This window comes from Cotesia typhae, unplaced genomic scaffold, assembly GCF_013202065.1.
Source record: "Cotesia typhae breed Kobodo isofemale line unplaced genomic scaffold, CoteBio_Ctyphae scaffold_13, whole genome shotgun sequence".
Classification (NCBI taxonomy): Eukaryota; Metazoa; Arthropoda; class Insecta; order Hymenoptera; family Braconidae; genus Cotesia; species Cotesia typhae.
This window is the reverse complement of record NW_027423774.1, coordinates 9,192,890-9,206,185: the sequence shown is the minus strand read 5'-3', so window position 1 is coordinate 9,206,185 and position 13,296 is coordinate 9,192,890. Positions and strand designations below refer to the sequence as shown.

The following is a 13,296-nucleotide window of genomic DNA, read 5'->3' as shown; positions in this document are numbered from 1 at the left end:
TAATTTATAATTTGACACTCTACCTGTTAATTCACTGATAGATAATTCTAATAAAAATATCAAAATTATTCGGACTTGAGTTCAATTTTTTTCTTAATTTATAATTTGACATTCTACCTGTTAATTCACTGATAGATAATTCTAATAAAAATATCAAAATTATTCGGACTTGAGTTCAATTTTTTTCTTAATTTATAATTTGACATTCTACCTGTTAATTCACTGATAGATAATTCTATTAAAAATATCAAAATTATTCGGACTTGAGTTCAATTTTTTTTTAATTTATCATTTGACATTTCGCTTGTTGATTAAGTGATTAATAATTTTAATAATAATATCAAAATTATCAGGACTCGAGAGCGATTTTTTTTTAGTATATTTTTTACATTTTACCTGTCAATTAACTGATAAATAATTTCAATTAAAATATCAAAATTATTCGGACTTGAGTTCAATTTTTTTTTTTAATTTATTAGTTGACATTTTACCTGTTAATTAACTGATAAATAATTTTAATAAAAATATCAAAATTATCAGGACTCGAGAGCGATTTTTTTTTCAATTCCTTATTTGACATTTTACCTGTCAATTAATTAAAAAATAATTTTAATTAAAATATCAAAATTATTGGGACTTGAGTTCAATGTTTGTTTTAATTTATTTTTTGACATTTTACCTGACGATTAATTGAAAAATTATTTTACAGAATAATTCCCAGCAAAATAAATGAGAAATGAAAGTTTTCCATCCGTTTGGTTGGGTCCGGTTGAGTCTTGGGCAATTCCTTCTGTTTTCAAAAATTATTCCGAGCATAAGAAATAAGTAATAAAAATTTTCTATCTGTTCGTTTTGGTCCGGTTGAGTCTGGGGCCTATTTTCTTTTTTGAAATAATTTTGTCAATTAATAATTGATAATAAATTTTTTCAATCAGTTTTTTATCGTCTTGTCAAGATTAGGCTGATTTTTGTTCAATAAATTTTTGTTTGTTATTGAAAAGAGAAAATAAATTTTTTTGCATTCTTCTATTCTTGGCTCTGGTCGAGTCTTGGGCATTTTTTCGTTTTTAAAAATAATTCCTAGCAAAATGAATGGGAAATAAAAGTTTTCGATCCGTTTGTTTGGGTCCGATTGAGTCTGGGGCCTATTAATTTTTTTTTAAGAATAATGTTGTTAATTAATAATTGATAATAATAAAATTTTTCAATCAGTTATTCGAAGTCTGTTTGAGATTGGGCCTTTCTTTTCAAGGAAAATTAATCTTGGTGATCAAGTAATAAAAAATTTCTATCCGTTTATTTGGGTCCTGCTGCGTCTTGGGTCTATTTTTTTTTTTCTTAATAATTTAGTTAATTAATATTTAGAAATAAAATTTTTCGATTTATCTTTTTCGGGTCCGGTCGAGTCTTGGGCAATTTTTTTGTTTCGAAAAATAATTCCCAACAAAAAAACAGGAATAAAAGTTTTCTTTCCGTTTGTTTGGGTCCAGTTAAGTCTGGGGCCTATTTTCTTTTTTAAAAAATTTTGTTGATTAAAAATTCATTATAAAACTTTTCAATTATTTTTTCTTGCTCCAGTCGAGATCAGGCCCTTTTTCAAAGGAAAATAATTTTGCTGATTAAAAATAGAAAAACAAAGATTTTCAATTTATTTTATTTCGGGTCTGGTCGAGTCTAGGGCATTTTTTATCGTTTTCAAAAATAATTTCCTGCAAAATAAATAAGTAATAAAAATTATTTATCCGTTTGTTTGGGTCCAGTTGAGTCTAGGGCCTCATTTGTTTTTTTAATTAGTTTTGATGATCAACAATAAAAAATAAAATTTTTGGATCATTTTTTCTGGGTCCGGTCGAAATTGAGCCTTTTATTATAAAAAAGTTAATTATGATGATTAAAAATGAATAGTAAAATTTTTTTATTCATCTCCCTTTCGGTCTGATGGAGTCTTGGGCATTTTTTCGTTTTTAAAGATAATTTCCAGCAAATTAAGTAAGTAATAAAAATTTTCTATCCGTTTGTTTAAGTCCGGTTAAGTCTGTGGCTTATTTTCTTTTTTAAATAATATTTGATTAATAATAAAAATAAAATTTTTTAATTAGTTTCTCTTAGTCTGTTTGAGATTGGGCCTTGTTTCGAAAAGAAATTAATTTGGCTGATTGAAAATGAAAACAAAATTTTTCAATTTATTTTTTTTTTTTTTGGGTCCGGTCGAGTCTTGGGCGATTTTCTTCGTTTTTTAAAATAATTCCCATCAAAATAAATAAGTAATTAAAACTATCTATCTGTTTGTTTGGGTCCGGTTGAGTCTGCGGACTATTTTTTTTTTTAAATAATTTTGTTGATTGAAAATTAATAATAAAATTTTTTAATCATTTTTTTTTGCTCCAGTCGAGATTGGGCCTTTTTTTAAAAGAAACAATTTTGCTGATTGAAAATAAGGAAAAAATTTTTGTACTGTTATTTTTTTGGATCCGATCGAGTCTTGGGCATTTTTTTCGTTTTTAAAGATAATTTCCAGCAAATTAAGTAAGTAATAAAAATTTTTATCCGTTTGTTTGGGTCCGGTTGAGACTTGGGCCCATTTATTTTTTTATAATAATTTTGTTGATTGAAAATTAATAATAAAATTTTTCAATCATTTTTTCTTGCTCCAGTCGAGATTGGGCTCTTTTTTAAAGAAAAATAATTTTGCTGATTAAAAATAAAAAATAAAATTTTTTCATCCATCTCTTTTTGGATTCCAGTTGAATCTTAGCCTTTTTTTTTTTGTATTTGAAAATAATCCCCAGCAAAATAAATGAGAATTAAAAATTTACTCTCCGTTTCTGTGGGTCTGGTTAAATCTTGGGCCTTTTTATTTTTTTTTATTAAATTTTTCGAATAAAAATAAAAATTAAAATTTTTTCTCTGTCTTAGAGTACCCGGTTAGCTTTAATTCAGCGTTACAACGCCTCCAATAATGCTGCGATACACGGACACACACTCATACATTAAGCCGTCCGCTTGCGACCTCATACATCCACTCATTCACACTTACGTACTCGGCTCATAGCGTCACAATCCCCTCTCATGCTCGGCTTTGTGTGAGCGAGTAAGCTGCTATTGCAGCATCTCACTCTCGCGTCTCCTCTACTTCCCCGCTCATTTTCATTTCTCGAATAGCGCGCTTCTGATTGGCTATCGTTTTTAATTCATAACTCAAATTCTATGGCCCAAAAAAATTTTTGGCTCAGGAACTTTCGATTCAGTATTTTTTTCTCTATCGACCCCAACAATTACTCCCGCCACTTCAGAGACACCCTGTATATCTAAATACATCGTCAAATGCATAGGAAAACATATGTAAACGCATATAGAAAATGTGCGCGTATATGCGTAAATATATGTACGCGTATATCCGTTAACATACGCGGGGATATTAATAGCATACGATTAAAAAAATCCATTGAAGTATACACAGAAACATAAGTAAAAATGTTTGTAGAGATAGAACGCTGCTGAACTTATCAAAAATGAAAGCCTTTCCATTCAGTCAATATAGATTTACAGGTAAGCATAAATTACTGTTATTATTTAAGAATGATATTTTTGCGATATTATACGATTGTAAATTTTGAGTTTATTCGTAAAAAAAAACATTTGATGCACATGTAGTTTAATTATTTTTTTTCTTTTTCCTGGTACTTGTTAGAAATACTTTACAAATCTTATAAATCATTGGAGTTTACTCCCGAAGAATCAATTTTCATAAAAGGCTCTCGGTATGGAAAAAACATAAGGAGTAAAATCTACCGAACGAATAACCTCATTACGTTTTGGTGAGCAACCTATTGTGCGCAGCTTTCACTTTTCAGGCGTGAGTATTAAGACGTACATAGGATTTGTAGTCTAGTCAACAAGTGCCTTTTTGGTGAACTTTATCCAGCAGTCTCCGAAAATTATAATTGAGTTATCATTCGATTCGCATTGCATCTAGATGATTTCTGAAAAAAATGAAGTTTTTCAATTAACTAAAAAAACAAAAAGAGGTTTAGTTATTCGCAAATGTCTCGAAAACTAATAAAGATTTTAAAAATTTTTAAAAAGATTAAAAAAGAGGAGTAAATTTTCTAACAAAAATTTGCAAAACGGTTGATCCTAAAGGCCATGCCTGTTACTTCCCGCTAAGTTCAGTTATTACGCGCTTGCAATTTTGCCGCTTTTGCGATGTTTTCGAGCTCTTTAAGTTTAAAAATTCACTGTCATATTTTGAGCTCTTTGAGCTTAAAAATAAGCTGTTTGATACTTTGGAGCTCTTCGAGCCCAAAAGTCTAATAAAAGTTTGATAAAAAACGATTTTATTTATTTTCAAACTACGACAACTTTTAATTCAGCAAACCGATTTTCATGCAGCTTGCAGCAATCGATGCAGTTTTTTAAGTACTATAAACAATATGTCAACATAAATTGATCAGATGTAAAATTTTAGAGTTTTCTGTTAAAAAATTCGATTTTTTTCGATTTCTTTTGTTCACGATATCTCCCAAATGAATGAACCGATTTTGACGCGGTTGGTGGTGGTCGACGTCGTTTTTTAAGGTTGAGATCTGATAAGTTTTTAAAATCGATCGGTCAAGCCGTTTAAAAGAGATTCCAAAGAAACTACTTTTAAATAAATTAGGAAAACGGTTGACCCTGAAGGCCATCCCTGCAACTTCCTGCTACTTTCGTAATTAAGCGCTCGAAATTACACTTCGAGCTCAAAGATCTAATTTTCGTGTAGTTTTGAGCTCTCCGAGCTCAAAAGTTTGATAGGAGTTTAATAAATCACAATTTTTTTAATTTTCAAACCGCAATAACTTTTGAGTGGATAAACCGATTTTCACGCGGTTGGCGGCATTCAACGTAGTTTTTCAAATTCTATGATATACGTTTAAACACAAATCGATTACACCGGAAATTTCGGTGTAATCCGAAAAAAACACTTTTTTCGGTTTTCTTCCGTTCGCGATAAGGGGGCATCCATAAATTACGTGAGGTGTTTAAGGGGGGGGGGGTCGAGTCAAATCTTATCTAATCTTACGCTGGAGAGAGGGGGGGGGGTTTCGGCAAATATCACGCCATTTTTTTTTTGATTGTAACAAAAAAAAATTATACTATTTTGGTCCATTTAATCCAGATTGTAAGTGCTTAAAATTTTGTCTTAAACGTAATCGTAATACGATTAAGATCATTTATTAATTTATCCGAAAGAAAATAAGTTCATATATACTTCGACGTTATACATTTACTCTCTGTCAAACCACCATATTTGTTTTATACCAAATAGCTCAATTCAATCTATATTTACGGTATAGTGTAACCCATCCTTTGTTTTCGCGCCACTGTCAGCTGAACGCGCGACTCGATGAACGAAGTTAGTGACGAAGGTAGTTACGATTTAAGTATTCTATTGTTAAATTTTTATTACTCTTTTAATTAAACTCTCAGTAATATTGATTACTAGTCTTAAATAGTCGTAAATAAAAGCATAAAGCAAATTTGTTTTTTTCTTTTTACAATAACAATCCAATGCGTTTATTGGGGGAAGGGGGTTGAATAAAATCTCACGACATCTCACCAGGGGGAGAGGGAGGGGCAGAAAAATAAAAAAATCACCTCACGTAATTGATGGATGCCCACTTATTAATTTTGAATGTACAACTTTCATTGAAAATACCCATACAAAGTTGCCGTTAATGGACACAATCCCAACCATCGGCCGATATCTGGCAGCCAACGATTGGCCAGTTATAGGGATATGTCAACGGGCCATACTTGGTTAAACGCTGGTCGCCGTCTATTGCGGACAATAATATTTTGCAATTAATATCCATTTATCGCCCAAAGTCTGGCTGTTCTTGGCCAATTTGTTATTTTATAATAACACAAATTTGGGTTTTCGGAGATGCATTTCGCGAAGTATAATATTTAAAAAAGGAAAAAAGATATTGTAATGTTTATTTAAGATTATTATTGATCCAAATAGAAGTTATATATAAACTTATATAAATAAATAAAAAAAATATATAAACTTTTATACAAGATTATCGTAGATCTAAACAAAAATAATGAGTAAATAAAACAAGACAATAAAAATTTTAAATGTGATTTCGAAGTTTGACTTGAGAAAAGGATGGCATAATTTTTGAAACAAACATATAACTATTGGAAGGACTAACTATCCCTTATTAGAAAAAAAGATTTAAAAAGATTAAAATTGTTTGAAAAAATTGAAAAAGATTTGATTTTTACTACTACATAGATATACACTTTACATTGAGGTAATCTTTTTGAATCTCTTTTTCTAATAAGGGATTAGCCTAAATAGGTTTGGTGCAAATTAAATTTAGAATAAAAAAAATAATCGTCTTCAGACATTTAAAAACTTTATACAAAAATCGACAAAATTGAGTACTAATAAATTTCATAATCTGTATGTGCAGTAATAAAATATATTTCAATCATTCCAATAGCTAAGTAGAATTTTTCAGTGAGATTCCAGCATGCAGCGCAGCCGGTAATGATCGAGACTTTCACGCGGACAAACCAGGTTCGATTCCCACTTCCACTTAACCTTGAAAATTTTTTCAGAATATCCGACTAGGATCGACGCTCCTGTACTACATCTTCTACTACTTGACTTCATAACGCCAATACGATTATAGGAATAAAAAATTCTACGGCATATCGGTTAAATTTTTAGTTTTTTTTTTTTTTTTATTTTAACATACTCAGCCGATGATCAGCCATTAACGGCCCGATAACTTTTTTTACAATCGGCCGATAATCAACTGCCGTTAATGGGCCGTTGTTATCATTTGGACATTCAGCCGTCCGTGGGCCATTAAAAGTCGCCAATGATCGGCCGTCAATCAGTATCCTTTGCCCGTCGATGGGCCATCCGAGGGCCGGTTTTCAAACTTTGTATGGGTATCGGCTTAAGCATAAAGTTTTTGATTTTTCATGCTAAAACAATAATTTTTAACTATAATTTTTGACGCAATGACACAAAATTTCTTACTGTGTTCCGAGGAATACGCTAAAAACAAGATTTTGAGTAAAAGTTTAAGTTTGATTCCGTGTAAATACCAAAATAGATCAGTTGATATCGATAAGCGATAAGTTCTTTTAAGGTGTCTGTTATTATCTAAAGCGACGCCATGGTTCATTGCTGTAGTATGAAAGATTGCTGAATTGTAGAACACACAGATAATTCTTAGTTACCTATACGCTTAGAATAAAAAAAAAAAACTTTAAAATTAGAAGAAAACAACAAAATTATAATTCTGGAATAAACCTTAATGAAATTTTTTTTATAACTGTGCATAGAGCCACATGTTAATGGAGCAAAAAAAATACATAGCCGTTTTAAACAAATAACTCTGATACGTAATAAATTATTAATAATTGGTAAACTAGGCATAGTTAACTTCTTTAACTGTAAAGATAAATCATGTATGAAATTTAAATTACTTGAAGTAGTTTGAACGATACCTCTTAAGTAAAGATGAGTTATACGGTCAAGAGGTAAAGTAACAGTCTGTAGAGCGCGGCGTCTACGGTTCGAATCCCCAAAGGCACAACTTTTTAACTTCCCGCTAAGAAAATCGTAGATTTTCAAAAATCGGGCAGTTATTGGTTTTACCTCGTTTTGAAAAAATCGAGTTTTCATCAGATCTCAACGTTTTGAGGTCGTAGGAAGCTTCCCTGACTACTCCCGCGATGTTGTCACTATGTCTGTGGTGTGTGTGTGTCTCTGCCGTGTGTGTGTGTGTGTGTGTGTGTGTGTGTGTGTGTGTGTGTGTGTGTGTGTGTGTGTGTGTGTGTGTGTGTGCCTCTTATAACTTTTGAACGGCTTGACCAAATCGAACGAAACTAGTGGTGTTCCAAAGAGCATAATCAAACTTAGATTTCCTGAAAATTTGAAGCGATTTGGACTGGCAATTTGGAGAAAACTAAAAAAAAACCTCAAAAAACTACGAAAAATTTTGTTTTTAGATGTAGTTTTTTTGAAATAACTTTTAAACGGCTGTATCGATCGATTTCGAAAACTAATCAGCTTTTTATCTTAAAAAACTACGTCAATCGCCGCTAATCCGGTCAAAATTAATTGATTCGTTCGATAGATATCGTGAACGAAAGAAAACCGACAAAAGTGTTTTTTCGGAATTACTCCGAAATTTCTCGTTCGATCAATTCAAACTTAAAGATTCTTCATGATGCTTAAAAACTTCATTGAATGCCGCCAATTGTGTGAAAATCGGTTCATCCATTCAAATGGTATTGCAGTTTGAAATTTTTAAAAATAGTGTTTCAATAAACTATCATCAGACTTTTGAGCTGGGAGTGCTAATAAGCATAGAACAGCTATCTTTTTGAGCTCAAAGAGTTCAAAATGATGCGAAATCTCTATTTTTGAGCTCGAAGAGCTCAAAAAATGAATATTTGCAATTTTGAACGTTTAAGTATGAAATTCGCGGGAAGTTGCAGGGATGGCCTTTAGGGTCAGCCGTTTTCCAAATTTTTTTTTTGGACCTGATCGAGTCAGACATGAACAGATCTGATCAGACCTGACCATGCCTGATCAGATCTGGTCATTTTTCATGCCTGATCAGGCCTAAAGACTCATGCCTGTTCATGTCTGATCAGGTCTGATCATTTTTTCCCGGGTGTGTACAAATAGAAAAAAGACCATTCGGCAGTCGAAATGGAAGTAGATTTCATCATAAATGTAAAAATCCAAAAAATTACTGCGATTGGAAACGATGATAGCCGTAATGAATATGGATCATTTTTTAGACTTAACATACTTTATTGATAATGATATTTCGTTGATAACAATTCTTTGATAAAATATTTGTTTCACTAAGATATGATCATTGATATGATATGATCATTGCAGTATCAGCTAAATTTCTAGAGACTTTCTGATTAGAAACATCTTTACATTTTTTTACCACTTGGTTCGAGTGAAGTTGTCCCATATAGTAAAGAACAACGGGCCCAAGCTTGCCCCAGACTTGGCCCAACTCTGTACAACTCTGGCCCAAGCTTGTATACCAGACTTGGTCCAGTCTTGGCGGAAGTCTGGAATGATAACATGGGGCCAAGCTTGTATGCCAGACTTGGCCCAGTCTTTGTCGCAATGACTGGGCCAAGCTTGTATGCTCGAGTTTACCCCGAGTTAACCCAAAGTTGACCCAGAGTTGGCCCAGCCTTGGTTACCATGACTGCGCCAAACTTACCCAAATCTGCAAAATTAATTTTCAAAAGTAGAAAATCTTAATTAAATGAGCGATTCTCTGTTTCAATGTAGTACTAACGCAGGTTGTGACGTGCAATTACTAATTAAGGCTTACCCGATTTAATGTAGAGAAATAAAGTATTTGACCCCCATGCTTGGTCCCGGCGCTCAACTCTGGCGACTCCTATACGGGGTATTACATCAAATTTATGAGAATATCACCAATTGTATTTGTTTTTTATTTAGAATTGATTAAAGTGCGGGGAAAAAAACTTGCGACCTTTGATGGAATCAAATCTCCAACAAATGTTGTCGATGGTGACCGTTATAATCAGGAGAATGATGATTCAAGTATATCCAACAATGCTTATTCTTCTACACGTAAAGCCAATCAGGTGAAATCAAGCGATTTTTAATTTTAAGTATGATTGTCAAAAACATTCAATGAAAACGTGTAAGACGATGATAACAAAATACGTTACTCAGATAACTAACGATATTCATTTTTAGGTTGACAATTCCGAGCCATGAGCGGCTAAAGAAATTAACTTTAGCGATAATTCTCTAGAAGATAATCAAGTTCGAGTAATGCTTTCGTAGGATCTTTTTATAATTATTTCATCATACTTCATTTGAAAGATATTTCATGTAAGTATGAGCCAACAGTAAATAAATACTAATATTTCATTTGGTTTCAGAATAATGGTAAATCTGACATAGAACTTGTATCTGAATTCATCCAACTCCAAGATGATGACATCAGTACGGAGATTTCACCGACTATTTCTAGTGTTAATACGGATAAGAAGTCGACCTTAGACTCTTTAGAAATCGTCTACTTCGAAAGTGGATTAAATAATAAAAGAAGTTTTCCACCATCCTCCGAAGCTAAGACCTTCTATTCTTCTGACATGTGTAGACCACTACAAACTAAAATTTTGCCAAATCAGTTCGTAACAAAACATGACTTGAGTGCAGGTACTTATCATCTACAGTATTCGAATATTTAGTGCATGTTTAAATACAGACATAATTTTGTTTGTTTATGTTTAACTTTAGCGGCTGTTAAAGATTTTTTCACAAGTCAACGAAGAAAAGATTATAAATATCAAGCAAGTACTAGTAAGCACAAAGAACGTTGAAAATACGGATCCTGATTTAGTATTTCACTTTTCACTTTAATTTAGTATTAATGGTTCTATATCAATTATTATAAATTATTATTTACATTTTTCAGAAAAAAATAGAAAAAAATGTGTTAAATCCAACAGTTATTAAAGCAATAAAAGGTAAACGTAAAATAATAATTTAATAGTTAAATTAACTAGTCAATATTGTGGCTTACATCGAAAAATTGTTTATGGTAACTGTCAAAACTTGATTAAAAAGTAGTTTCAACGACGATAAATTTAGTGCAGCTAAAAACACAAAATTAGAATCATTAAGAACAGAAAATCGTCGTCATACTGTGAGTTGAAAATAATTAAAAATTTACTACGGCCATCAATTAAAACTTAGTGGCTATAATTATCTCAAATATTCAATTTTACAGGAAAAAACCGAGGAAAAACCGAATGAACATGTTAATAATAAAAATTGATCACGCCATTTCTTAATTCTTTACGAGTCTTATAATTTTTTTTTTCTACTTTAAAAATGAAAAAAAATTGTGTGTCAGTTCCATCGCAAGACTGGAGTTTACTCCTTACGAACGATCATATTGTATATATAGATTAGTAAATGATGATAAATAAAATTAACTATTATATTACTTGAAGCATACATGATACATTTATTTACATTAATCCGTCAAAATAGCTAACTTTATTAACTTATTGATATTTTCAAATCGAAAATTTATATCGATAAATATAAATAAAAAATTTGTATGCAAACTCTAATTAACTTTAATGATTTCTTTAAAAAACAATTTTTCTTTTAAAAATAATTATTTGTATCAAAGATTGAAATTCCACAAAAAAATGTTAATTATCTTATAAACAATGCATTTTTATGTGACAATTGTTTAAGCAACAAGACATAAAAATTAAAAAAAATTATTTTTATGCAGCTGTTGACAACATATAAATGTATCATTAATATTTTAATAATATTTTGGAAAAATAAATTTTTTTGATGATTAATATAAGTTTTTAATTTTGCAAAAATGAAAATTATTAATAAAAAACTGAAAAATACAAACGTTTCAATTTTTCCGAAGGAGATCTATTCTGAAGCCTTCTAATAATATTTCACAGAGAGGAAAAATATCTCAAACTTATATTTTAATCATTTTAACACTTGCAATGTATCCAGTAGGCCCCTAATTTTTTTTCGCTCCTTAAATCTTATGTTTATTATTATTATTATTTCGATTTTTACTTGTATACCAGTCTTGATTCTTACAAGGCTGAGTAGTAAGTAGCTGTCGCATGTAGTGTGGCCTAGCTTGTTTAATTAGTGTATTAAGAGTTTATGGTTATTTTTATTAATTATTTAAAAATTAATCGAAACAATTACTATGATTTTTTACAATGATTATTATTAACTGTCATTATTATATTATTTAGTTAATATTATTATATCAGTGTCTCTGTAAGTTTGATAAAATTAGAAATTTGAAGTGTGTGAGAATTTATTTTGAAGCCGAGCGAGTTTAGCGAGCAAAAGAAAAATAATTGTAAAAGAATTTAAAAGAATGGGAAATTATTTTAAGTCCCAAGCCGATCTTGTATGGAAAAGAAATAATTTTTTTAAAAATTGATTTAAAGAATAAATACTTAGATTATGGCTGACGGACGGGATAGATCATAAAAGAATGACGATTAAAATAGAAAATAATTACGAGCGTTTCGACTCAATTATTTTCATTGAAAATCAAAACTTGGAATTTTTCGACGATCGTTGAGTTTGCGCGAGCCTTGACAGAGGGCGAAGATTTCTCGATTATCATGATGGTTCAAAAATATGTTTATTATCGTTTTGAAAATAATTTTAGATAAGGAATTCTTTCTTGGGAGCATTATTCGGTTAAATACTCTTCACGAAGATATTCAAAAAGATGATACTCCACCTAGAGACCTTCTGCTGAGGTACGGTAGGTGACCAAAAGCCGTGTGGGCGAGGGCGAGGAGGAGACTATCTTCTCGCTCTCGGAGTAGAGTTTAGAGCCCTTAGAACTGACGACTAGTCGCCCTAGAGGGGGGGGGGTGGTATTAGGGAACTAGTTTGTGTTTATAGACCACATTTTGAATTTTTAAACAGCAAATACCGTCGTGTATGTTTGAGATATAATAGGCTATTGTATTAGTCTATATTGCTTACATTGTTTATTGATTTTGAACCGCAGATATGTGTGAAAAGAGTGTTCTAATTTATTGTTTATGCTGTTTAATTTGCATATATTCTTTATATTGTTTATTGATACGATCAGGCCAATGAAGAGGTTTTCTTTTTTAACTTCCGGCTAAGGAAGTAGAGAATTTTCAAAAATCGGAAAGTCATTGGTTCTACTCCGTTTTTCAAAAATCGAGTTTTCATCAGATCTCGACATTTTGAGGTCCTAGGAAGCTTCCCTGACTATTCCGGCGAGGGTGTCACTATGTCTATATATATGTACTTCATTTTCGAAGGCTGAGAGCTGATTAGTTTTTGGAATCGATCGGTAAAGCCGTTTAAAAATGATTCCAAAAAAACTAGTTAAAAAAAAATTTTTTTTTGAGATTTTTTGAAATCTAGCGGTCTGAATCGGTTCAAATTTTTAGGAAATCTAAGTTTGGTGGAACCTAATCGAATGCCACCAACCGCGTTTCGATCAGTCGAGCCGTTCAAAAGTTATAGAGGTCACCCCCCCAACACACACACACACATAGTGACAGCATCGCGGGAGTAATCAGAGAAGCTTCCTGAGACCTCAAAACGTCGAGATCTGATGAAAACTTGATTTTGGCAAAACGGGGTGAAAACAATAGCTTCCCAATTTTTGAAAATCTTCGATTTTCTCAGCGGGAAGTTAAAAATTTTTTCAGAAG

The 13,296-nt window shown here is 31.4% G+C and overlaps 1 protein-coding gene across 6 annotated transcripts in view; it reads left to right on the top strand.

Annotated features, from left to right (window-relative positions):
• Nucleotides 1-13,296, top strand: part of LOC141534860 (coiled-coil domain-containing protein AGAP005037) — a 651,729-nt gene that overhangs the window by 72,521 nt on the left and 565,912 nt on the right. The window contains exon 1 of one of the 6 annotated variants that reach the window (XM_074254464.1): nt 3,043-3,549. The exons of 4 other annotated variants lie outside the window; for them this stretch is intronic. In XM_074254464.1, the coding sequence (XP_074110565.1) occupies nt 3,513-3,549 (37 nt within the window). In that variant the 5' untranslated portion in view covers nt 3,043-3,512. Of the gene's footprint in view, nt 1-3,042; nt 3,550-9,912; nt 10,244-13,296 lie in introns of those variants that run through there. One more of the 6 variants, XM_074254461.1, reaches the window with a different exon arrangement.